The following is a 26,077-nucleotide window of genomic DNA, read 5'->3' on the forward strand; positions in this document are numbered from 1 at the left end:
TAAAAATAAAAACAATAGTACATATGCACGGTGGAGCATTAAAAAAAAAAAAAGATTCAGTTTACACGGCAGGGAAGTGTCTGGATGACATAGCAAAGGACTTTATTATTAAAATCTACCCTGAGCCCCCACGCAAAAGATAGTAGGAACACCAGGGCACAGGGTCACCGGAGGTTTTGAAAGCACTTCAGACTGTCACAGTCCCCAAATCAGAAGTTCCTGTGATGGAAAAGGCTGAAACAGCCCGGCTGATGGATGTAGGTGAATTTCTTCTGTGTCCAAACATTGTCAGTGATGATTTTATTTCAGGAAGAGACATTTTTTAATGCATCCAAGTCTCCTCATATACTATATTTACTATTTACATTACTGTGATCTCATTAAAAAGGAAAGAGAAAGAACTTGGTGCTTTATGTTCCTGATTTCCTGGACCGTGTCCTCTCTTTTGTTTTTCGTGCGTGTGAAACAATTAAAATGGATTTAAGCCTCTAAAGTTTCTCCTGCCACTTTGAAATATTGAAAGGCCAAACACGCACACACATGCCCTTTCTGAGCTAATTCTAAGAGGCATGTCACCTTCCCTACCTTCTTTTTCATTCCTCTACAGCTGTGGGTGAGCATCGTGAACGGGGATATTCACGACTCCACACGCTCAGACCTGTACGAGTACGTCGTGGATTTCCTCACGTACAGCCTCGACCCGGACCTCGTGTGGCAGTATGCTGACTGGGTCTTGCAGAAAAATCCGGAGGTTTGTGCTTCGTAAACGCATCCGTTCAGGGGCGGCAGGGGGGCTGGTGAAAATGGACAGAAAACTTGATTCTAGGTGGGAGAAGCAGCTACACTGTAACCCTTCTCTCCGCTTTCTTCCCCCCCCCCCTTTTAATACATGGCTTGAGCCACATCTGAATCCCAGCTCTCGGGGAATTTCTGCATTTCAGTGCTTCTGCACACCTGTGTCGGGGGCAGGCCACTGTGTGGGAAAGCAGAAGGCACCGCAGGTCAGGTCTTAGCATCTTCTTAAACACCTGTGTGTTGACCCCCACCCCTAGTGGCATCTGGCTGTTGTCCTCTGTGGGCTGGAGCAGGACCAGACGGTCGCCCTGCAGGGCGTGGAGCCGGGCCTGGGGCACACCAGGCAAACTGTCACCCTTGCTTCTGCGCCCCCAACCCCCTTTGCGGGGGGCTGGGTTGGGGACATAGAAGGGCCCTCTTTGTTTGTTTTCATCAGTCATCTTATCAATCCTTAAGGGAAATGGAAATCAAAACCATTTCACACCTATTAGGATGGCTAAAACGGAAAAGACAACAATAGTACGTGTTGGCAAAGATGCAGAGAAATTAGAACTCACATTCATCGTTGGTGGGAAAGTAAAGCAGTAGAGTCAGTTTGAAAGACAGTCTGGCAGTTCTACAGATGGTTAAACAGAGTTACCATATGAGCCAGCGATTTCACTCCTAGGTACGCGTCCAAGAAAAATGAAAACCTTTATTCACATAAAAACTCGTACATGAATATTTATGGCAGTATTATTCACGACAGCCAAAAGAAAGAAAAAACCGTGTCCATCACCTGATGAATAGATAAATAAAATGTATATGCACAACACAAAATGCAGTATTACTTGGCAATAGTAAATGAAAGGGGTTCTTTTTAGTATTTTTTAAAATAAAATATTCATTTATTTTTGGCTCTGTTGGGTCTTTGTTGCTGTGTGTGGGCTTGGGTCCCACGTTGGTAATGCACACGGTGGGTCTGGGCGTTTGGAGAATTGAATTCACTGACTCTTCAGCCGCTTGTGTCTTCTTTCACCTATGATCCCGCAAGTGACCGTCCTTGCTTTGGATGATCTAAACGTTACAGAGTTCTTGCTTCGTGGATTGTCAAAACCTACCACCAATAAGTGTTTGGTTCCTCAGTTTCTGACCCTTGTAGAAGGGATTCCAGCTGGAGCTGTGCGGCATTTCCTGTCTCTGTCACTGCTTCATCTGCACTATTTTTCCAGATCGTCGTTTTCTTTTTTTTTTTTTTTAAATGTGGACCATCTTCAAAGTCTTTATTGAATTTGTTACAGTGTTGCTTCTGTTTTATGTTTTGGTTTTTTGGCCTCAAGGCATATGGGATTTTAGTTTCCCGACCAGGGATCAAACCCGCACCCCCTGCATTGGAAAGCGACGTCTTAACCACTGGACGCCGGGGAAGTCCCGCGAATCATCGTGTTTTTGACAGTGATTTCTACCCAAAGCGTACAGTGCTCAGGACGAAGATAAGATGGGGGGGGTCTTTGCAAAGCACGATGAATAAGTTGCTCTTCTTCTTTCAGGTTGGAGTTCAAGTTTTCACCAAGAGACCTGTGGATGAACAGGAGAGTAGATTTAACCCAGATGATATCATCAGTTGCCTTAAGAAATACCCGCAAGCCCTGGTTAAGTACCTAGAACATCTGGTCATGGACAGGAGACTGCAGGTGAGGCCCCAGAGCGCAGGCTGAGCTGCGTGGGCTGCGGTGGCCTCACCGGGACCTGAACTTGGCCCGCGGGTCTAACGTGATGTCTCGTGTTCCCGGCACTCCGTCTGTACGCGTGGGAGGTCAGGGAGGGAGCCGGATGTTCGTGAAAGAGACCGGCGGCCTAAGTAGCTTTTTTTCTCACCCTCCATCTCTTGTCTGCTCTGCTTATTATATTTTCTTCCCTTTTCCTTCCTTGTTATTCTTTTTTTTTTAGAGATTTTTTTTTTTCCTTGTTGTTATTCTTAAAGGAAATGAGGAAAGCTGTCCCTTTTTTGGAGAATACTTAGATCCCGTGGCCCTTACTTCTCAAAATGAGATATTTTCCCATAGATCTTAGATTCAGCTTCTCTGTGTCGTGGTTTCTGAAAGCTGTTGCTCCCGTGCGCGTGTTCTGTGGTTGTCCTGTAGCCCCCGCTCACCTTGCACGTCCAGTCTCGGGCCCCTGCTGGCTGGTTGGTTGGGGGGCGCTCTCTGGCCTCCCCTAGCAAATGCTGTCTGTCTGCTCGCCCTCCCGTCCTGCAGAAGGAGGAGTACCACACGCACCTGGCCGTCCTCTACCTGGACGAGGTGCTGCAGCAGAGGCCCAGCGCCAGCGGCAAGGACGCGGAAGTGACCGAGACGCAGGCGAAGCTACGACGCCTGCTCCAGAAATCCGATCTGTACCGAGTCCACTTTCTGCTGGGTGAGCGCATCTCTCTGGATAAACGTCACCGGCGGGGGTGGGGGGTGGGGGCAGGGACGCAGGCCTTGGCATCTCTTCGTCCTCTGTTCGGGGGAAGGGGGTGGATTGTGAGCCTCTGTGGCACAGAGTCAGCCTCCTGGAGGGCAGGCGAGGCGCCCTGTTCCGTCCTCCACCCTCTGGAAACGGACAGGGCCCCTTAGCTAATGACACGAAGGCTGCCCTGGGCGTTGGGAGGTCTGCATGTCCGCTGAGCCAAGCTGCTTTGAACTTGCTTGTTCGTCTTTGAAGCCCCAGGTCGGTTCCTTCTGAGGCTCCAGCTCTGATCACGGCTTTGAGGGTGGCACTGCCCCCAGCAGCCCACTCGGCTGCCCCAGGCTTGGAGGAAGGCGGGGGTCCTGGAGGGGCTCTGGTTTTCGTTTCCTCCAGGGCAGAAACCACAGTGTCCATGGTGTGTAGTAGCCTCAGAGCAGCACCTGGCAGACTGAACTTGTCTCTTGCTGTGTCGGGCACCGTGGCATTTCCAGGTTGTCCTTGCTCTCTTGAGTGGCTTTACCACCACTCTCTGGCCATTAACTACTCCTGTTCTCATCGTTGGCGGTAGTTGTGTGTCCTGTAGAGTGTCCACAGCTGAGTTCATGGACACTGAGCCGTCCTACCTGGAGGAATGCAGGGTCAGGCTCCTGAGAGCCTCTGGTCACAGCATTTTCACCCGCCGATCAATATGTAACCTTGTTTATGTGTGTTTCTGCTTAAAGACACCTTATTTAATGTATGTTGTTGATCCAATGACACTGAGCTCGTGGCCAGCAGCACGTGACTCAGGCCTGAATGATGCTCGTGTGACACGTGTACTTTGTCCTAAGGCACATGGCAGCCCTCCTGGGAGGCTACGTGGACACCCCTAAACTCTGCCTCCCAGGCCAGGGCGTCAAGGCAGCCCGGGTGGCAGAGTTCAGGGGCGCCCGGGCAGCCAGGCTTGCTCTGCCTGTGCTTAAGCGCGTGGCCCGTGCCGTCGCGGCGTTGGCCTGGCACCGCCTGGCGCGGGCCCTGCCGTTTCTAACCAGTAGGTCCCGCCTCACAGACAGGACCCGGGGTGCCGGGCTCCCCGTGGAGAGCGCCATCCTGCACGGGAAGCTGGAGCAACACGAGGAGGCGCTGCGCATCCTGGTCCACGAGCTGGCCGACTTCCCGGCGGCGGAGGACTACTGCCTGTGGCGCTCCGAGGGCCGGGCGCCGCCCTACCGCCAGCGGCTCTTCCACCTGCTGCTGGCCGAGTACCTGGGCCCCGGCCCCTCTGCGCCCGAGCTGCCGCTGGCCGCCGTGGACCTCCTGAACCGCCGCGCCGCCGAGTTCGACGCGGCCCGGGTCCTGCAGCTGCTGCCGGGCTCGTGGTCGGTGCAGCTGCTCTGCCCGTTCCTGACGGGGGCCGTGAGGGACAGCGTCCACGCCCGGAGGACCACTCAGGTGGCCGTGGGCCTGGCCAAGTCCGAAAACCTGATCTACAAGTACGACAAGGTGAGAGCCCGGCCTCTCGGGCGAGACGTGTGATTTGCGGTCGGCTTTACCCGTGCAAAAATAGTCCGTGGCCGTGTCTTCTCTGTGACTTCAACACGCGTGATTTCTTCACACAGGCGCGGGTGTGTGAGGCCAGGCGGAGCCGGGCCGGCAGGCGTACGCCTGGGGCAGCTTCCCGCCCCTTTTAGACACGGACGGGCCGCGGAGCCGCGCTCCGGAGCCCGGTCCACGCTGCACGTCGCGGCGTCACTGCATCCGCGCGGCGCTTCCGGCACACTTGCCTCCCCGTCCCAGAAGGGGGGTGGGGGCGCCAGGAGGGGGCACAGGACACGGAGGAGCCCGGCTGTGGGCAGCAGGCCGGTTCGGGGCTGCACGTTCCGGGTCCTCATCTCTTTCTCCTGGGCTTGCTGTGACTAATAATAACAAACCCCACAGGCCGGGGGCTCAGACGACACGCATCCAGCCCTCACCGTCTGGGGGCTGGGAGCCCGAGATCCAGGCGCCGACAGACTCGGGGTCCGCTGAGGCCCCCTTCTCACCGAGCTCAGGGCACTGGGAGCCAGCGCTGCTCTCTTCCTCTTCCTTAAGGGCCCTGAGGCCGTCCTGCGGGCCCACCTCCAAACACCATCCCACCGGGGGTCAGGGCCTCAACATTTGGTGAGAGATAGAGGCATTCCGGCCACAGCACCCCCAAGCTCATCCCCAGAAGGCTTCTCTCTGGTGAGGCCCAGACGCCCCGCAGCCGGCGGGGTGTCCCTTCCAGAGCAGGAATCCGCCGTGTTCCTCCCGCTGGGAAGCCTTCATTGACTCCCCGGTGGAGAAGCCGAGGCTGGCGAGATTCAGCCTCCCTCCTCTGGCCTGTCCCCTCCCGTCCCAGGGCGCTCAGAACGTCCCAATGGACTTGTCGTTTCGTACGTACGGCCTTTGAATCCGCCGTTTGCTCTGCCTGAGATGGCTCATCTCTTCCTTTTGTGCCTGGTGAACACCTGCTCGAAACCCCGCCTAAGTCTTTCCTTGGTGAGACCTTCCCACCCCTTTAAGCAGAAGGGCACCCCGTGTGCCGCTCACGTGCTGCGTCCGTGGCTGCCCCCTTCCCTGTTAGGCTTTGGGTTCTCTGAGGGCAGGAACTTCCTTCACTTATCTCGGGACTCCTGAGCCAACCTGGCATCTTGAAGGCATTGAATGTTTGTTGAACGACTCAAGAAACTAATGAGTCGGGTGAATTCACTAAGCCGTCACTCTGTTCTGCCACGAGGCTGACTTGCTGGGCTGATGCATGCAAATTGTGCAGGAAGGCTTTTAGCTTTTGCAGAACTCAAGTCCTGTTTATCAGACAAGAAACACTAAAGTTTTGTTAGTTACATTTAAAGACAGGAAATGACGTTTCCTGGGGCCGGTCAGGATCCTGCCTGTGAATCAACCCCATGGTTTTGACCCAGTCTCTTATTTGGGCCTTAACTTTTTTTGTTTGCAAACGAGGGGAGCAGGGAATTAGATAGCTTTCACGGTCTTGTCAGCTCTAACGCCCCATGATTCTGTCACAGGCCTTGCTTGACTAGATCAGAGCTCAGAGAATGTTTGAAAGAAGATCTTGGTGAGAAATTCCTCCACCAGACAAGCAGCAATTACTTTTGTAAAATAAGAAGGCAGTTTTGCAGCTTTTTTGACTTTTTCAGTTCCAGAGGATGTTCTTGTTTATTTTCACCGCTGATACTCTGTTTCGAGAAATTGGTATGAAAGCTGTCCTCACCAGTGATAATAACCGCCCATGGGGTAGTGCGTGTCAGCTCTGTCAACCGGTGTCACTGACGTCACAGGCGTCCCTGCCTTTGTTTCTTTTTGCAGATGAAGCTGAAAGGAAGCTCAGTTCGGCTCTCAGACAAAAAGCTTTGCCAGATGTGCCAAAACCCCTTTTGCGAGCCCGTGTTCGTTAGGTATCCCAACGGTGGTCTCGTGCACACCCACTGTGCGGCCGGCAGGCGCGCGAAGCCCGGCTCCCCCAGCCCCGGGGCTCGGACTTGAAGAGGCGGGGCCGAGGCTCCCTACCGAGCCGGCCGGGTGCCCAGAGCAGGAGGCCGCGCCAGCCCTCGTCTGGCGCTGGGGGGCTTCAGCCCGTGGGAAATGGGGTGCGGCCGACCCCCGCATCGGATGGAAATGGATAACCCCCCAAGTAGAGACATGCCAGATTCACCCGTCCAGGGACGTCGCCACCCAAAACAGATGTCTGCTCTGAAGGGAAATGAGGCTTCCCGTGCCACCCGGACAAACCAGACCCCGCACGCCGAGCCCCGATCTGTAGACACGCGTTTGCACTGGGAACGTTTGCTCCGGCGGCACGGAGGGGACCGCGTCCTGGCGGGCGAGCGGCCGGGGCGCAGAGCTCTCCGTCCTCGCCGCCTGGCCTCCGGCCACCCTGCGGGCTCTGCCTCTGCCCTGAGGGACAGCTGGCCTCAGGGAGGTTTCTTTGTTCCTTCCTGCTTCCCACATCTGGCTTCCAACCCCTAAAAGATCCGCCTGGGTTCCCAGGCCCTCCCTTTGGGGTAAATTCATCCGCTTCTGGCTGCCTCGCGAGTGAGGCCCCGAGAAGCTGTGACGCGCCAGGAGGAGCTGCTCGCAGGTCTGGAGCCGACGGTGGGGACGGCTGCCCGCGGTGCATCGCCCGCCGGTTTGTAACCCCGTGATTCACGTGTTCAATTAGAACTTTCAATTTGGCGTTATATCCTCTTGGTGATTCTTCTCTCTTTTGGAAATTCACCTCCGTCCTGTTCATTAGGGACGTTTTTCTTTGTACCCCCCCGCTGATTCCTCGAGAAATTAAAAGGGAAAGAGGTCTTGAGCACAAGCCGGGCGTGTTTTCCGGGGCGGCTGGTGGCCACCTCCACGCTGGCCCTGCAGGGCGGGCCACGGGTGACGGCTGCCCTGCGCGACGGGGATGTCACCCCTCCCGAGGGAGCGCCGCCCCCAGAGGAAGTCCAGGCAGGCTGCCCTACCTCTAGCACTTTACACGCCTGCCCCGCGGCTTCCTGGACACACAGGACAGACACCTCCCCACATCACAGACTCCGCGCCCATCCCGCGTCTCTGTCCAGCATTGCGGAGAAGCCGACGCTGTTGTTTCTTCACTGCCCTCTTCTGAATTTCTTCCTGGTGATTATCGACTCTATCAGGGACTAAGAAGAAAGATGCCGTGGCGCCTGGCAAACGTGCATCAGCTCGTGCGTGTGACGAGGGGACCCCGGGATCCGGCCCCTCTCCTTCAGCCCAGGCCTTAGCAGACGGGGTGGAGAGCTCACCCTCCCTCCTGTGAAGACGCTTTCTGTACTGCTCACGGCCGCGTCTCTTTCCTCTTGTGATTCCAAGGGCGCCAGAAAGCAAAGGCACCCGTGCACTCTTCCCTACTGTGTCTCGATTTCTAAAGAATCAATGACGAAGAAATTCTTGCAGCTCAGCCGTGTGTCGTGTAAGCTGGTGTGAATGAAAGCCCAGTCGGGAGGCTTACCCTGCGGATGGTTGTGAAGGAGCCGTGTTACTGGGGACGTTACCATTGCGACTCGTGCGTTTGGGGTTATGTCCCTCTGAGAACAAGTGACTGGGACACGGAAAACTGCACCTTTAGAAGCACGCGTTTCTCTCCACGAGAGGGGTTCAATCCTGGAAAAGGCTTCTTCTGATTGTTCCTTTCTCGCTTGGGGGCACGGGTCTCTCTTTGCTCTGAACATTGGTCGATGTTTTGAAATGTTTGTTATCCTTTAGAATAATGGGAACTGGAGTTGAGCAGTTTTCTGTCTCTACCCTAGAATCCTCTAATGCAGCAGAATTCTCTGACCCTGTGCAGAATTGTTAAAAACCTTGCCTTTCTCTAACTCCCACAAGGCTCTTTTCTCAAATCATACTTTTTAAAGAAATGCGTGGTTCTTTCTGAAGACCTGCTCTCCTGTGACTGTGCCATTGCTTAGAGGAATTAGAACCGTCACTTGGCCCTTGTCCCCCTGGGTCGGTTCGATGTCACCATCCTAGTTAAAATAGCATGAACTGGACTCAGCTGACATTAGTATTCTCTGGGCAAGACTCTTCAATTTCATGAGCTGGTTACCTGCTGTCGCTTATCGGGTATCCATGTGGGGGTGGCGCGTGGGCTATGGAGCCTCGAGCCAGTGCTCAGAGCGGGGAGGCCCGGGCCTGAGCCCCGGATGTGCTTGCAGTGGGGCTCCAGGGGCCCTGGGTACCACCCTCGAGTCACTGCCTGTCACACAGCCGGGGTAACCTGGGCTTCCCCCTCGGCCGCCTATGGAAACCTGCTCCTTTCAACTTTACCCTTTGCCCCTGGTTGGATCCCAAATACACAAGTTGTACAAATGTAAACTTGTTGATTTTATTAAAATTCTTTTGATTCTTTGTCCCTCCTGTAATTGTTTTTTAAATAAAAGTTATCTTGGTGACGTGATGGTTTCCGCTGGCGTGGCGCCTAGCCCAGGGGCCGTGGAACTCGGTCATCTGCCCTGGTGGTGCCTTCCGGCTCCTGCAAGGACTCGCGTTGGTCGCTCCTCAAACTCTTTGGCGTTGCTTCACTGCGTTTTAAACAACGCACTTCTGACTATCTCCTGCACAGTCTTAAGGTGCTCCTGGATGTATGTGGCCTTCAGCTTAATCCTGCCCTGCGGAGTTTAACAAGGGAGATCTCCGGTTACTTCTCCGATATTTCCCCTTTCAGCCACATGCTCCCAAGGAAGGCTGCTGCCCTCGGATTTCTAGCCCCGAATATATTCAGGGAATATAACTTTGTTTAAATCTCACCTTTTAAGTTTTAATTCATCCCTTAGAACCCCGTTCGCAGCAGGCCTTTGAGAAATCCTGTCAAGTGAATGTCGTGGCCCTGTTTCGTGTTCTCTCTTCCCTTCTGGGTACTGCACTCGTCCGAGGATGGGGGCGTGCACCGCCGAGCACCCCCGACCATTCTTAGCCTCTGCCCCACGGTGGTCGGGCTGCCCAGCTCCACGTATGTGTGGGTGATGGGAGTGGAGAGCCGTCGCGAGTCCTCTGTGTTCCAGGCTGAAGAAGCTGGGGTACAGATGGTTGGGTGGCGTTCTTGGAGTTTGAGCCGCAGCGACTCAGAGCTGTGGTCCCCACCTGTGCTTGGACCTGGGTGGTGGCTGAGGACCCTCTGGGTGTTTAGTCCCAAGCCAGGAAATCAGGACAAAGCAGTGGGATGGGCCGGCCTCGGATACCAAATACCGCTCTCTGGGATCCCGGGTCTCGGGGGCGCACAGGAACTCCTCTGCAGCGGCCCCAGCGCCCGGGGTATCAGCTGCGTTGCTGCAATCAGCAAGAAGGTCCCTCTGTGCGGCCACACCCCCGCCTCCAGACCTGCGCCTGCGGCCGTGGGAGGAGCTGGTCTGCCGCTGCCCCTTTCTTTTCTCTTCTTTCTTTATAGTTGATTCTTATGGGCGTATAGTTGCTTTACGCTGCTGTGTTGGTTTCTGCTGTGCGGCAAATCGGACTGCCTTCCCGTTCAGGTCGCCACAGAGCACTGAGCAGAGTTCCCTGTGGTTGTTGAGCCTCTCTTTACACAAACCTCTAACATCTCTCAGGGAGAGAAGGAGATATGCCCGTCCCCAGAGCCCTGGTCCTGCCCCTGCTTAGCGTGTGTGTGCCTGCGTGTATGTGCGCGCATATGTGTGTGTGCGTGTGCGCGGGGGGTGTGTGTGTGTCTGGGATGGCGAGGACTGCCGCTCTCCACTTCTTCCAACGTGCTAATCAGGGAAGCAGGGAGTTAGACCAGCCCGTTTCCTCCCGTCCGGCTTCTTTGTCTGCTGCTGGGAGGAGTCCGGAGCTGTTCCCACACCTGCACTCAGACCTGTGTGGCGGCTCCCTAACTGCAGGGGGGCAGCTGGCTGTCCCGGCACGTGGCACGTGTGAGCCCCGTAACCAAGCATCACCTCTGCTCCTCTGACCGTAATTTCACGCAACCGCGTGTTGGAAACGTGCAGGGGCTGTGCCACCCTCCTGTTAGTACTCGGTGTAATTTACTGGTGTAATTTGCAGGTATCTGGTGTTTGTACAAATACTAGAAAATACGCAGCTGACAGAGAAGCTCAGCCATTCCCAGCCCGCCTCGGACGTGCCAGGGTGCACACCCACCGGGCCAGGAGCTGAGGGGCTAAAAGACTCACCAAGAGCTGTATGCAAGGTGCTAAGGGGGTGGTTTTCCTTTTGCAATCCATGCAGTCATTTATTTGTATTTTCATTCATTCATTCATTCTTTCATTCATTCGTTCCACAAGTATATATTGGAAGATGCTCCGTGCCAGACATCGTGCTCCGTTCTGCAGAAAAACTGGTGAGAGACACATCTGGTCTCAGCCCTGCTAGAGGTAATGACAGCCCCGGGGGAAAAATGCCGGAGCACGCAGTGCCGGTGCACCAGATGCACGGAGTTGGAGGGAGAGTGCTGCACTCAGGGTGGGGGGGTGAGCGGGCTTATGGCCCCGTGGGGATGGAGAGGAAGAGGATCCAATGACTCTGCAGCCCGGGAAGGCGGCAGGGGACAGTGACAGATGAGGCTGGAGGCCGAGGCTTCATCCCGGTTCTGGGCGGAAGAGAAACACTGGTGTCTGTGCTGTAGAGAGACCAGCAGTCCCCCCACCAGGGACAGCCTCAGCCAGCGTGTCCATCTGGTATTGGGTCCATTCATCTTGGTCTTTGCATGGTTTTTAATTATATGGGAAAGGACTCCCGCCCCCCCAAAAAAGAAACAGAATGTTGTGGCCAGTTTATTTGGAGAATCCTTTGTATTAAAATATAGTACATGGAGGGCTTCCCTGGTGGCGCAGTGGTTAAGAATCCACCTGCCAATGCAGGGGACACGGGTTCGAGCCCTGGTCCGGGAAGATCCCACATGCCGCGGAGCACCTAAGCCCGTGTGCCACAACTACTGAGCCTGCGCTCTAGAGCCCGTGAGCCACAACTACTGAGCCCACGTGCCACAACTACTGAAGCCCGCACGCCTAGAGCCTGTGCTCTGCAACAAGAGAAGCCACCGCAATGAGAAGCCCACGCACCACAACGAAGGGTAGCCCCCGCTCGCCGCAACTAGAGAAAGCCCACGCGCAGCAATGGAGACCCAACACAGCCAAAAAGAAAATAAATTAATTAAATAAATTTTTAAAAATTTATATTATATTTATATATAATAATAATTATTATTTTTTGCGGTACGTGGGCCTCTCACTGTTGCAGCGCACAGGCTCCGGACACGCAGGCTTAGCGGCCATGGCTCACGGGCCCAGCCGCTCTGGGGCATGAACCCGTGTCCCCTGCATCGGCAGGCGGACTCTCAACCACTGCGCCACCAGGGACGCCCACTTTTCTATATATAGTTAGTGAATATATATTAATTGGCGAAAGCCTTTGCAGCACTGTCAAGCTCTTGAATTATTAATGTCTCCACCGTCAAACGGCTGTGGGCTTTTTCTCCCGGGCTCCTTCATGTCCCAATTCATCATCCAACCTTTGCCAAGCCTGTTGGTGGACGACCCGTTGGTGGCTGCTGAGAAGAGCTTCACAACCTACGTTAAGAGTTTCCCAAGGTTTTGGTAACTCAAGTACAGCTGGTTAGAGAATAAACTGCCATGACCTTTCTGAAAAAACAATTTTATTATGGCATCAAAAGCCACCAATTCCACTTTCATAAGTTTATTTTAGGAAAATAGTCAGCAGCTAGGTAGGAAGATTTATGTCAGGGATACTCATTGTAGGATTTTTTTTTTTTAATAGTGGAAAACAGAAAAAAACAAAACCAAATGGGGCGTACTTAAGTAAATTAGCTTCTGGTGCAGCACATAATGGATGACTTCCAGCCACCAGAAATCACTTCAAAACATGAAAAAAAGATCTACCAAAACAGTAAGCTAAGTTGTGGGATAGTATGATCTAAATTTTGCAAAAGAAATACACATTTTTATATGTAAGTTTAAAAAACTAGAATATCTTTAATTTTCTTTATGCGTTTGGGTAAAAAAAAGTTTTCATTTCTACAAGGAGCAAATTACCTCTATAATAAAAAATAATCAGTAGATAATGATTTTTAAAACTTGTCTAAGACTAGGGAACATTTATTCCTAAGGATGGAAAGTACTCCATTCTCTTAGCGAATCTAAATCTAAACTTTAAGGTATAGCATCACCTCACGTCTAGTTAAGAACTTACCCATATCTGCTTATTGCATCATTTGAGAAGGAAAGATTCGAGGAAAACAGAGCAGGGGGCCGGGGAGTGAAGAGGATCTGGGGGAAGAAGAGGATCTGTAGGTTCACACGAAGGTGTAATGGAGATTTAGACTCTGGGGACAAAAACCTGGTGGAACCTCACACCTTGGAGAGCGTCTGAGCAGATGCGTCTCAGTGGTCCCAGGGCTCCCCACCAGGGAAAGCAGTTCCTAGCAGCCTGGCCCGCCTGCCTCCTGAGAGGCCCCGCAAATCCCGTGACAATCGAAGCCTCGGGGAGACAGAGCCTCCCGCTGCTCTTAGTGTTTCTCCCTTCACGCTTTGAAAGCAAATTACGCTTTGCACTTTTCCATATGCATTTATAAAGTTATCCAGTCCTGTTTGTCTTTTATGGTGAGGTGAGTGACCCTTTCTTCATGGTTTAATAAAACATCCGAAGTCTTCATGACACCACAGCAAAGCACGGCAAGGAGGGGAGACTGCAGCAGCATTTCAATGAGGGAGGAAATGAGAAATGAGTCCCCAAAGGACCCTTAATAAGGAACAGCAAACCTGTCTTTTCAAAAATGCTTCTGGAAATGAGCTTGGCTGTTTTTTTCCGGCTGGATGGTTGGCAAAGGGACAGCAGCTGCCAGAGGCAGCAGGAGAGAGCGCGGGGGAGCTGGAACACGCAGATCCGTGCAAGGGACCGGCCTTAGCACCCCGGCCTTGGGACGGTCAGACGTTTACCTGGACACCTCCAGGCTGAGCTGCCATATCAGCTCCCTCGGATTCCTGGTTGCAGAAGGTAAGGTAACGTTCTGGTGACACCTGTGTGTTTCTCATACAGGTGAGTTCTTTCTGTTCCTATCAGACTAAGTAGGAAAAATCCCTCTGTGCTGCAGCCCCTCCCTGGTTTCCTCTGAGCCGGGGACTCTGGCACCTCTCCTATTCTTAGATCACCTTGTCCCCGGCTCCTCCAGGAGGAAAGGGCAGAGGGCGGAAGGTAAACCAAGACTTGTCTGCTACAGTGCCCTCGCCCGCCTGCCCCAAATAATGTGCGCGCACGCGCACACACCATGCTATTGTGTTCCAACATCCTTTTATTCCTACACAATCCAGGTGTAACCACCCCTATGGTCCCCAGCCGTTTTCTTGAGCTGCTCAATCGCCATGGCCTGGCCCCGGCCCCTCCTCTGCAGGTCCACCTTGCCATCAGCAAACGGTCTGCACCTTCCAATAGGCGAAGCTTTGAAAGTATACTCTTTCCTTTAACATAATCAAATTCTTGGCAGACTCGGTCTCAATCGCTGTTGATTGTGGTTTTAAATTATAAATTTTTTATCTTGGCAAAAGTCATCTCTTTGGGCTTCCCTGGTGGCGCAGTGGTTGAGAATCCGCCTGCCGCTGCAGGGGACACGGGTTCGTGCCCCGGTCTGGGAAGATCCCACATGACGCGGAGCAGCTGGGCCCGTGAGCCGTGGCCGCTGAGCCTGCGCGTCCGGAGCCTGTGCTCCGCAACGGGAGAGGCCACGACAGTGAGAGGCCCGCGTACCGCAAAAAAAAAAAAAAGTCATCTCTTTGTGGCTGCAAATTTTCAAACACCTTTTGTGCCTAAAAGGTTAAATGTGGCGACTCTCTTCTCAGCCCAGTCATCAACGCATATGCAAATTCTGTGTCTGGACACATCCCCAGGCGCTGGGGGCTAGACGTAAAGAGAGAGGCACCATCTTGGGTTGACTGTTTATTTTACATTGAGAAGAGGCTCAGTTATGAAATTTGTACTCAGGACTTAAGAATGTCTGTGTGTGCTAAGATCGCTCATTTTTCAAAATCGTGCAATCTTGGCAGAGACTGCTGGGGGTCCTCCAACTCCTCCTCTCCTGTGCTGAGAGAGCCTTGACACGTGGGCACCTGACTAGGGACTCAGTCTCCCAGCCTCCTTTGCAGCTGGCGTGATCATGTGACTCATCCCCCAGCCTCCTTTGCAGCTGGTGTGATCATGTGACTGGGCTCTGGACCAGGAAAGACCAGGGGAGTGTGGATGTTCCTGCACACTTTCGCCTCCTGAGGAGCGAGGACACAGACCTGGCTGCGGCCTGCACTGACCACAGAGATGAGGACGATGCCCCAGGTACAGTGCACACCGAGATGGGCGGAGCCTGAGTCCCAAACAACCCGGTGAGTAGGGAGCCCACCTCACAGCTGGACTTCCGTGAGAGTGGGCGGGGTTATTTTTTAAAGTTAGCGCTGGGAAGAAAAAAAAAAAAAAAAAAAGGGCTTCCCTGGTGGCGCAGTGGTTGGGAGTCCGCCTGCCGATGCAGGGGACGCGGGTTCGTGCCCCGGTCCGGGAAGATCCCACATGCCGCCGAGCGGCTGGGCCCGTGAGCCGTGGCCGCTGAGCCTGCGCGTCCGGAGCCTGTGCTCCGCAACGGGAGAGGCCACGGCAGTGAGAGGCCCGCGTACCACACACACACAAAGTTAGCGCTTGGGGGGTCTGTTACAGCAGCTCTGCCCGTTTCCCCTGGCCCACTGCCTCCCTCCCGGCCTCCCTCCCGCCTGCACCCCTGCATTCCCGGTTCCACCACCCAGCTGTCTGCGGACCTTAGAACCACCGAGAACAGTGCGGTGTGACCTCAGGCTGTTTCTCCAGCCCGGGATCCCTTCCCCTAGCAGCCCAGGGAGGCTGACTCACAGCCCTGGGAGCGTGTTTTGAGCGGAATGAAGTGGTCATTTCAGGCCATGGAGTCCATGCTCCTGGCTTCAGTAGCTGTTGTGTTCTTGTCAGCCGACCCTAGAATCTTACAAGCACATGAAGACGAGGAAAGGAGAGGACAGCCAGTTTCCGAAACACATTTTTACCCTTGGCCCAAGCGGACCAAGCTGGGACGTAAGCAGGTTGACGACACGACTGTAGCGATTACTGCCCCGGCATATCCAGCCCGGGCGTGGGACTAGATCCTCAGACACATTACGTCATGTGTGCCCCTCGGGGGCCTCTGGCCGGGAGTGTCTCCCTCAGTTAGGAGGCCGGGAAGCCGGACACAGAATCACTTGCTGGAGGCAGGGCTGCTGACTGCGTGACCAAGGGGAGCACAGCGACGTCGGAAACACTTGACCTGGCAGATTTTTTTTTTTTTTTTTCTGTGATATATATGAGGGCCTCTCACTGTTGTGGCCTCTCCCGTTGCGAAGCACAGGCTCCGGACGCGCAGGCCCAGCGGCCATGGCTCACGGGCCCACCCGCTCCGCGGCATGTGGGATCTTCCCGGACCGGGGCACGAACCCGCGTTCCCTGCATCGGCAGGCGGATTCTCAACCACTGCGCCACCAGGGAAGCCCGACCTGGCAGATTTTTAGTACCCCAAAGCGTGTCCCGTAAATCGTGTCAGGGGAAACTATGCCAGGGCTCAGAGTAGCCAAGTAGGAACTGATCTAGATTTTGCTCTTCATCTTGCTTGTCAGAGTGTCCTAGAGAACCTTTGCCTTTATTTCACCCCAAGAGCAGGGGGGCCAAGATTCTTGATGACAAAGTAGTGGATTTTCCCGGGTGGTGAGAATTAGGGTGACACTTCTGAGACTTAACTGTGTCTCGTTTTCTGAGGCAAGGCTCTCCCACGGGCCGTCACCACCGCAGCCACTGCCCAGGACCCCACAGAAACAACGCAGCGCCCAGGGTTTGCGGGAAGTCCAGGGCCAGAGAGATGAAAACAGAATACAGAGAAGCAGTGGCCCCCCTGCAGGCATCAGGGCAGGAGACAAGAACTTGCTATCTATGTAGTATTTTTAAGAAGTTCCTCGAAGGCCCAACGAGGCTGGAGAGAATCAGGAAGTCAGCAGAGTGTGTGTCAGAGGTGAAACTGTCTGGAATTATCTAGCAGGGTGCGGAGTTTTAAAAAGTGTGGGCGCCCTGTTGTGACCCTCCCACTGGTCAGTCTCCCGTTGTCATCAGTAATGCCCTTTAGTCGTTGCAGCTCGGCTAGTGGCTCACAGGTTCTGGACTAGACTTCCCGAAGTGGTGTATCTTAGGAGGTGTCCGACCCCAGATTCTTGGTGTACTAGTCGTGGCTTTGGCGCTAATTTTGGCAAGAAACACAGTCTTATACACCGAAAGAGCAATAATACTTTACTTAAAATATATACAAAGTTATTACTTTGGGACATATATATTACTATCCAACATACATCAAATAACACTGATTGATGTAAATTTTGGTACCTTCATTCGTTCAGTTTTGTGATTTCTCTTTTACACGAGGCTCCTGTAGAACGTTCTCTTAAATGCCCACCGGAGGGCAGGTGCCCAGAGGCCTGGTCCCCGTGCTGGTCTGGCTGTGCTCTTGGACACCACTGAGGCTGTGCAGCTCTGCCTCGCGTGGGGCACTCGGGACACATTAGTGAGGGGACCCACCTCAATCAATCACGTGCCACTGACCATCTTCAGCCAATCTCTCTCTCTCTCCTCTCTTGTCTTTCTCCCTCTCCTCTCTCTCTCTCTCTCTCTCTCCTTCACTCTAGGTATACAATGGTCTGGAGGGTCTGGGCCTGGGTGTAAAAGGAGGGTGAAGTTGGTGAGAAAAAGTGCCAATTATTTTCCGGAAAAGCCCTCGTCTGGACTTTGGTTAATGTGAATTATGCTACCTTTCTTTTTTGCTTCTGTCACGGGAGGAAAGCATGGGAATGGGGAGGTGGTCTCTTCCTCCAACCTTGGAAAGGAAATGAGAAGAAAAACACAAAGGGGGGGGCGCCTGTGTTTGAGTTAGTTATCCTGAGATAACTCAGACATCTGCCTTTGGGGCCAGACGGGCGTGACTCAGCTCCATCCCCCAGCGTGCCTTGCATCTCGTGGGCACTTAATACATGCTCACTGCATGGACGGATAAACGAAGGCAGGGGATGTGGTGAGTGCAAGTGGAAAACACGCACACGGCAGGGACCTCGGCAGGGATGTGGGGGACCCTCTAGGCCTGCTTCCTCGCTGGGCAGATGGGGAGACCGAGGCCCAGCGAAGTGGGGGTGAAACGAGCAAGGTCACGTGACTAGTTCCTGATGGCGTCAGACTCAGAACCATATTAACTAAATTTATGCTTAAATTTCCCACCCTCTTCAGATCTGAAGCTGCAAAGAGAGCTCTGTGGACTCAACCGCGTGCCCTGACCTCAGGAAACTCACCTCCCCCATCAGAAGCTCCCAGTGGTAAAGGGGGCCCTGGGTGTAGAGGCCGGGCATCCGAGACAAGCAGCAGGGCCCCTCTAGGCAGCTGCCTTCCTGGGATCCCAGTCCTGCCTGGGCTGGGGGACCGAGGTCCCGGGGGGGGGGGGTGGCCCCCGCAGCAGCAGTCAGACCCCTGCGGCCCTGAGTGAGGCAGGGGAACACAGACGTCAGTGCGAGTGGGTCGCTGCGTCCCCGCCGCAGGTCCTGGGACGGGGGAAGCGGCAGCCCCAGCGCGCCGAGAGGAACGTGTAGACAGAGCCCCCGACCGCTTCTGGGGCTGAAAGCAAGTCGCTACGAGTGCTTGCTGAAAACATGGATCACAGGAGGAGGAGCGTGGTTCCTGCTCGCGGGGACAGATGGGATGAGGACGAGGGGGGCCCGGGGACCCGAGGTGAGAGAGAGGGAAGGGGCAGGGGCTGTCGCGGCAGGCAGGGCGGTGACAGGCTTCGGGGTGAGGGTCCAGGCGGGCTGGTCCAGGGAGGAGGGTTGAGGATGCGCGCTGGGGTGGGCTTGTCATGGCAGCTGAGCTGCCCCCCAACGTTCTCTGGGCTTCAAGCCACCAAGGCCTCCCATGTGTCCCACGGGGGCAGCGGGCTCCTCTGCGTCCCGCGTGATTTTGCTTTACAGAACGGACGACTTGGCATCGTCCAAAGTGCACATGTGACCACTGTAAAGAACCTGGCATGTGTCCACAACGTATGCCGCAGACACAAACGCCTCTGAAGGATGCTGGCGCCCAATCCACTGACTGACGACCCGGAGATGAACCTACTTGGGTTTCTCGCGCCAGAACACGGCACCGCGGCCGTCTCCGAGGCAGATCTTGAGAGCGCCCTTTAGACACGGCCTTCCTGCCCCGCAGCCAACCTCCCTCCCCGGGCTCCCCTCGCCTCCCTAACGTCGGGCCCGACTCGTTCAGCACCCACCCGTTTCCCCTTTTGTCGTCACGGCCGTCCAGTCTCCGTCGGACCCGCAGGGAGAGAGAAAAATAATTCATTGCGCCAGCCTGGGCGCCGCCACTCACCCGGTAACAAATGAGTCCCTTTGTGCTTAAGAGGCCCCCCGAAGTGCTGACGGCACGCAAGTACCAGGAAGCCGAGCGCGGGGCAGGGGGCCCCCCGCCACCCCCTACACGGCGGACTGGTTTTCGGTGCACGCGTACACGGCACTCGGCTGGATTCGCCTCCGGATCCGCTCGGGCACCCTGGGGAGGACCTGGAAGGTCTGCGGCAGCAGCTCCAGGCAGGCCTCGCGGAACTTCTTGATTCGCCAGCAGTAGACGATGGGGTTGAAGACGGACTTGAGGTAGCTGAGCCCCAGGATGCAAGAGCTGGTGGCGTAGAACGAGGGGCCGCAGTAGAACCTCCGGCTGAACACGGACAGCAGGCTGTAGACGGAGTGCGGCAGCCAGCACAGCGAGAAGCCCACGAAGAGGATGAGGATGGTGGTGAAGGCCTTGGTTTTGAAGCTGAGGTCCAGGCTGAGCTGCTGCTGCCGCTGGAGCCGCCGCAGGCCGGCGCGGGGCAGCCGCCGCAGGTCCAGGCCGTGCGACTGGTCGTGCACGCGCACGGCGTTCTTGCGCGCCGCGTGCAGGATGCCCAGGTAGGAGCCGAGCATCACGGCGAAGGGCGCGAAGAAGGCGGCGCCCAGCAGCGCCAGCACGTAGGCGCGGCCGGCCGGCAGCTCGGTGTAGCCGAGCACGCACTGCGGGGCCCGCGCGGGCACCTCCACCAGCGGCCGGGCGGCCAGCGACGGGGCCGCGACGCAGAAGGACAGCGCCCAGGACGCGGCGATGACCGCCTTGGCCCGGCGCGGGTTCAGCCTGTCGCGGCGCTGGACGATGATGAGGAAGCGGTCCACGCTGATGATGAGCAGCACGGCCACGCCCTCCAGCACGAAGAACCAGTAGAGCGCGGCGGCGACGCGGCAGAAGGCGTCCCCGAAGTGCCAGCGGACGGTGACGAGGGTGACGGCGGTGAAGGGCATGCAGCACAGGGACAGCATGACGTCCGAGAAGGCCAGCGTGGCCAGCAGCAGGTTGACGGCGGAGCGCATGGCCGGCCGCCGGTACACGATGACGCAGAGCGCGGCGTTGCCGAGGAGCCCCCCGGCCGTCACGAGCGCCATGAGGGCCGCCAGGGACACCCTGAGGGGCGCGGGCGGGGCCGCGGGCCCGGGGGCCGCCGCCTGGCTCCCGTTGGGCAGCAGGTTTCCGTAGGTGTCGGCGGCCGAGCGGTTACAGGCCATCGGGGAGGAAATCCCGGAGCCGGGGCAGAAGGCGGAGGGCGGGGCCTCAGCGCCTCGGGGGCTGCATCTGCCTCCCGGCTGTCGTGGATCTGGCGGCTGTCGTGGATCTGGCGGGCGCGGCGAGGGCTGGGGGAGCCTCCCTCTCTGGGAGCGACGCGCTGGGATTTGCGACTCATCAATCAATCACAGCCTCATCGTCTCGGTGACAACCGGCTGCGGCCTCAGCTTTCTACTTGCGAGCTCTCAGCGGCCTGGAGCAAAGAAGCACGAAAGCGAACGGGGTTAGGGCTTCCAAGCACGGGCCGGAGAGAGCAGTTTTTGCCCTTTACAGCTGTTTGAAACACCAGAGTGGCGATGACTCACTTACTTACCACGTGGGACAAGGCTTGGCCTTGACAAATACGCGGAGCCTTGTCACATCACCCAGGAAGCCTGATTAGACCCACCTTGTCGGGGACCAGACTCTGTAATCAACATTTCCATCGCCAGCATGTATTTTATAACTTGAATTATAAACAGCCTGATCCAGTGAAGCCCTGGACAAGGCCACCCCCAACAGACAGCCCGCTCCACGAGGGCAGGGTTTTGTCTGTGTCGTTTGCTGTGTCCCCGGCAGAGAAGGTGCTCAACAGAAATCTTGTGGGGTAAGTAAATGGTAGCTGATGCCGCTGCTATTTAAGTGTGGAGTCACGTGCAGGTGTAAGAAATAATCCAGCAAGATCCCATGCACCCTTCCCCCACTTTCCCCTAACGGTAACACTTTGGATAACTGTAGTGCTGCTGGAATGTTACTTTTGGAAACACCGATGAAAAGGAGGACACTCTCCCCCGAGATGAACCCTTTTAAAGGGTGCTATTGGGGTTTCCCTGATGGCACAGGGCTTAAGAATCCGCCTGCCAATGCAGGCGACACAGGTTCGATCCCTGGTCCAGGAAGACCACATGCTGTGGAGCAGCTAAGCCCGAGCGCCACAACTGCTGAGCCTGCACTCTAGAGCCCGGGAGCCACAGCTACGGAGCCCGCGTGCCACATCTATTGAAGCCCGCGCTCTAGAGCCTGCAAGCCACAGCTACTGAGCCCGTGTGCCACGTCTACTGAAGCCCGCACGCCTAGAGCCCGTGCTCCGCAACAGGAGAAGCCGCCGCAATGAGAAGCCCGTGCACCACAACGAAGATGCAACACAGCCAAACATTTTTTAAAAAAGGAAAAAAAAGGATGCTGTTATCTTTCATTTCGTGTTTCTTTCATGGGTGTGGCAAGGATGGTGTTCTGTAGCTCAGTCCAAAGTCAGCTTGCCTGAGCAGGTGATATCCACGACTTTCCCATCACTGGCGCCTCCGGAAGGCTGCTTAACCTCTGCTGGTGTGACCTCCTCGTCTGTAACATACAAATTTCACAGCTTCCCACTGAGCGATGACTTGGCAGGCTGTCCACTGGAGGCTGAAAGCATGTCCTTGCAGAGACTGGGAGACGTCGCGGCTCCCGGCATTCGGCATTGCTGGGGTTAGGTTGGAAGTGGATTCGATTCTGTTCCTTCACAGGCGACAAGTTATTGCCTCTTGAAGGCTGGATATTTTCTTTCTGAAAAATGTTTACAAGGCAGTGTCTAGATATGAGTATTTTCTTGTTTGTTGTGCTGGGTACTCTCAGTAGGCCTTTTAAATCCAAAGCCATGTGCCCCTCAACTCTGGGAAAGTTTCTTTTTTCACATCTTTGCTAGTTTTCTCCCTTTTGATCTTTCTGGAGAATACTTAACAGGTAGATGCTGGACCTCACTGATTGGGCCTTAATTTTTCTTTTCTTTTCCCTTATTTAAAAAAATGTAGGGCTTCCCTGGTGGCGCCGTGGTTGAGAGTCCCCTTGCCGATGCAGGGGACGCGGGTTCATGCCCCGGTCCGGGAAGATCCCACATGCCGCGGAGCGGCTGGGCCCGTGAGCCATGGCCGCTGAGCCTGCGCGTCCGGAGCCTGTGCTCCGCAACGGGAGAGGCCACAGCAGTGAGAGGCCCGCGGTACTGCAAAAAAAACAAAAACAAAAACAAAAAAATGTAATTAAACAAATTTTCACTGAAATATATAGTTGACTTCCAATGTTGTGTTTGTTCCCTTGTGTGTGTTTTTAACTTGTCTGCTTTGGACTCTTTTTTACACTGTGCTCTGAGGGGTTTTTTAACTTTATGTTTAGTCCTATTTAATTTCTGACTTTGGCAGTCATGTTTTTAAATTTCAGAGTGTTCCTATCTTCTGTGTCTCTTGTGCAGCTCTTCACTCGTTGAGGGATGTACGCTCGAAACTCTCCAGGTTACTAGAGGTGGTATTTTAAGTTCTCTTCTTTTCTTCCGAACTTTTTCTGGTTCCTCTGGAGTCAGGGCCTCAGTTTCTCTTGAAGACTGCCGTTCCTCCTCAAGCTAGCGAGCTTGAGTCCTGATCCTGCCGAGTCCCCAGGGCAGGGGGGCCACTGGGGGCACTCTCCCACCCACTCTCTCACAGTGTGGCGTGCCCGGGGGTGGTCCAGTGCGGGCCAGCCTCGCATCAGGGTGCACGGGTGTGGAGCCAGCCCCAAGCTGAGGGCTGCCCGTGCTGGGAAGAGGAGGGCTGCCCCCTGGGACCATAAACCTTCATGACCGCCAAGCGCACGGTCAGTACATTCGCTGCAGTCTTCTACTCTTTGCCCAAAGGAGGAGAGAGAAATATCTATCACTTGACTTCACACAGGTTGGACCTCCCCTTTTAATAAAGCGGTTTGAGAGGGTCTCTGTTTTTCCAGTGCAGATGTTAAATAAGTATTTCACATAATTTGTAAGGATTATACCAACCTCATGACTCATCTTTAAGAAGTGCTGGGGCTTCCCTGGTGGCTCAGTGGTTGAGAATCCGCCTGCCGATGCAGAGGACACGGGTTTGAGCCCTGGTCCGGGAAGATCCCACAAGCCGCAGAACAACTAAGCCCGTGCGCCACAACTACTGAGCCCGCGTGCCGCAACTACTGAAGCCCGCGTGCCTAGAGCCCGTGCTCCACAACAAGAGAAGCTGCCACAATGAGAAGCCTGCGCACCACAATTAGAGAAAGCCCGCGTGCAGCAACGAAGACTCAACACAGCCAAAAATAAATTAATTTTAAAAAAAAAAGTGCTAAGTATATTAATAGGGCATAAGAACCCAGCCCAGGATTCAGATGGATCCTACCAATGGATGATTTTCTTAATTTCTATAAGTCTTTGTTTCTTCATCTGTCAAGTGGGGGTAACAGCAGTGACCCCCGGGGAGGGTTATTAGGGGAAGCTCAGGAGGGGATGGGCCCACAGTGCTGGCAGCATGGCAAGCAGTGCACCGAGCTAGCTGCTCATTTGTTTTCTTTTCGTACCTGAGCTTTATCGAGATACTATTGACATACAACATATGTAAGTCTAAGGTGTACAACGTGATGATTTGATACATGTATAATATTGAGAAATGATGACCATAATAAACTTAGTTAACAGCTCCATGCCCTCATGTAATTATCTTTGTTTTTTTTTTTGGTGTGTATGTGGTGATGACATTTAAGATTTACCTTCTTAACAAGTTGCAAGTGTATAATACAGTCTTGTTAACTGCACTCACCATGCAGGACATTATTCACAATAGCCAAGACATGGAAACAAGCCAACTGCCCACTGGTGGATGAACAGATAAAGAGATTGTGGTGTATGTATACAATGGAAGAAGCTTTAGAATTATTAACAATATATCTTTTGGTATATACTTTGTTTAAAAATTACCTAAAGGGGGCTTCCCTGGTGCCGCAGTGGTTGAGAGTCCGCGTGCCGATGCAGGGGACATGGGTTCGTGCCCCGGTCCGGGAGGATCCCACGTGCCGCGGAGCGGCTGGGCCCGTGAGCCGTGGCCGCTGAGCCTGCGCGTCCGGAGCCTGTGCTCTGCAACGGGAGAGGCCACAACAGTGAGAGGCCCGCGTACTGCAAAAAAAAAAAAAAAAAAAAAAAAAATTACCTAAAGGTATAATACAATTTTAAAAATGTAAGAATCCAGTGAACTAACAGTTTGACTAAATTTTCTTCTTACAGGCCCAATCTTTATTTCCTTTGAGAAATAAATGTTTCATAATTTCAATAAAAAGAATGTTGCAGTAGAGCATGCAGGTGACACGAGTGGCCATGGAACCAGGAGGCTGGGCACGCAGCTTGGGCCGCACCAGGCCCCCGGGAAAGTCCCACTAGCCATGGGGGGGGATCACGTGGGCAGTGACCAGCTTGGACAGGCAGTGCCCACCAGGAGCCAAAAGAACACGCGTGGCCAAGTGGAGATGGCTGCTGGAGGGGGTGGTCCAGGAGGGAAAGCCTTCGAAGGAGCCTGGAATGGCTGCTTCTTTCCTTTACCTTCTGCCAGAGACGAACTGTGTGGGCCAGGCGAGTGTCAGAGCGGTCGAGGCTTCCAAAGCCACCTCAGCTGATGTTTCTCGTTTTTGTAAGGCCTCCTGCTTCCCACTTACTCACGCCTACTTCCTCCTCCGTGCTGGCAATGAGCGTCTCTTTTTCCAGGTTCCTGAGAGTCGCCCGTATCATAGAGATCTCAAGTTGAAGGGCTGGGGTGATGTAGGAATCCGGGAGGCCTCAGACCCCTTAGTCTAAAGGCTCTGCAGGTGGCCATGTCTTGGTGATGGTAGCTCAGGCCCACCCAGCCCCTGGCGCTCCGGGTGTAGACCCTGCCTTGGCCGAGCGCACGCCCGGAACGAGTTCGTCTCTGTGGTGGGAACAGTCATCCAGACTCGTGGAGGCCGAGCTGTATAATCAGAGATCTGGTGTGTTACTCTGTAAGGGAGAAGTATCTCTCTGCAGACGACAAACGCTTGTGTCAGCACGACACAATACTTCCGCGCCTCCGTTTTCCAATCTGTGAAATGGAGGTAACTACACATCTACCCCCAGGGTTGTAAAAACGTGCAAGACCTGGCACAAAGAAGGGCCTTAGTAAATAATTATTCAACTAGTAGTTAATACATTAATCCACATCCCTCATTGTTTCAAGTTTATGGATTTCTGTCTCTTGGATTAAAGAGCAAGAACCATGACAGGCCTGCATGAAGCCCTCATGGGTTAAGTCCTTCTTGGAGCACAGAATAAGGGGTCACTGCGTAAAAGACACATCCCTGTGTGTCCATGCGTCTGTCAGTCCTGGCTGAACCCTTCACCTGCTCCCTTCTCTATGCTGAAGGAGCCGATCTTCCCTGCAACATAATTACAGGGGCTGATTTCATGCTTAACCAAAGAAAGGAACAGATGGTGCAAGGAATTTTTTTTTTTTTTTTAATGTGTGTCTTGAGGTTGAATCCGATTAAAATTGTTTGGGCTTCTGGGCAACAACTTGTCTCAGATATTTTAATTTAGCGTTTTGGTCACAGTCCTGTTGCTAATACCCAAATCAACAGCACTTTTCTGACCAAGCGCTCGGGCTCACTAAAGACCCAAGTGAGAGGTAACAGGCGAACAGGAGATGTTCCGGTACCTTCTTTAGTCTGACCCAGCACTACGGCCTCTCTGGCGGGTTTCACTCGGACGGCTGGGATCCTGACGGAAACTGCAAGCCGAGGAAGAAGCGGGCTGGGAACAGAGCCGTTTCAAGGTACTTACTGCAGTTCCCACGCCATCAACCCCACCCTGGAGCCGGCGGTCGTGCAGGTGCTAAAGATAAATAAGCATCTTGAACTGAGG

General features: G+C 54.4%; 2 protein-coding genes across 3 annotated transcripts in view; one reads left to right on the forward strand and one right to left on the reverse strand.

Moving 5' to 3' along the window:
- Nucleotides 1-9,106, forward strand: part of TGFBRAP1 (transforming growth factor beta receptor associated protein 1) — a 45,089-nt gene extending 35,983 nt beyond the window's left edge. The window contains exons 8-12 of the mRNA XM_059079523.2: nt 608-751; nt 2,325-2,468; nt 3,033-3,192; nt 4,274-4,707; nt 6,553-9,106. Coding sequence (XP_058935506.1) covers nt 608-751; nt 2,325-2,468; nt 3,033-3,192; nt 4,274-4,707; nt 6,553-6,729 — 1,059 coding nt within the window. The 3' untranslated portion in view covers nt 6,730-9,106. The remainder of the gene's footprint in view (nt 1-607; nt 752-2,324; nt 2,469-3,032; nt 3,193-4,273; nt 4,708-6,552) is intronic.
- Nucleotides 9,107-17,008: 7,902 nt separating this feature from the next.
- Nucleotides 17,009-26,077, reverse strand: part of GPR45 (G protein-coupled receptor 45) — a 54,190-nt gene continuing 45,121 nt past the window's right edge. Inside the window, exons 1-2 of one of the 2 annotated variants that reach the window (XM_067007031.1) lie at nt 21,667-22,244; nt 17,009-20,620 (exon numbers count right to left, since the gene is read on the reverse strand). In XM_067007031.1, the coding sequence (XP_066863132.1) occupies nt 19,251-20,369 (1,119 nt within the window). In that variant the 5' untranslated portion in view covers nt 20,370-20,620; nt 21,667-22,244 and the 3' untranslated portion in view covers nt 17,009-19,250. Of the gene's footprint in view, nt 20,621-21,666; nt 22,245-26,077 lie in introns of those variants that run through there. The other variant, XM_067007032.1, reaches the window with a different exon arrangement.

This window comes from Kogia breviceps, chromosome 11 (assembly GCF_026419965.1).
Source record: "Kogia breviceps isolate mKogBre1 chromosome 11, mKogBre1 haplotype 1, whole genome shotgun sequence".
Classification (NCBI taxonomy): Eukaryota; Metazoa; Chordata; class Mammalia; order Artiodactyla; family Physeteridae; genus Kogia; species Kogia breviceps.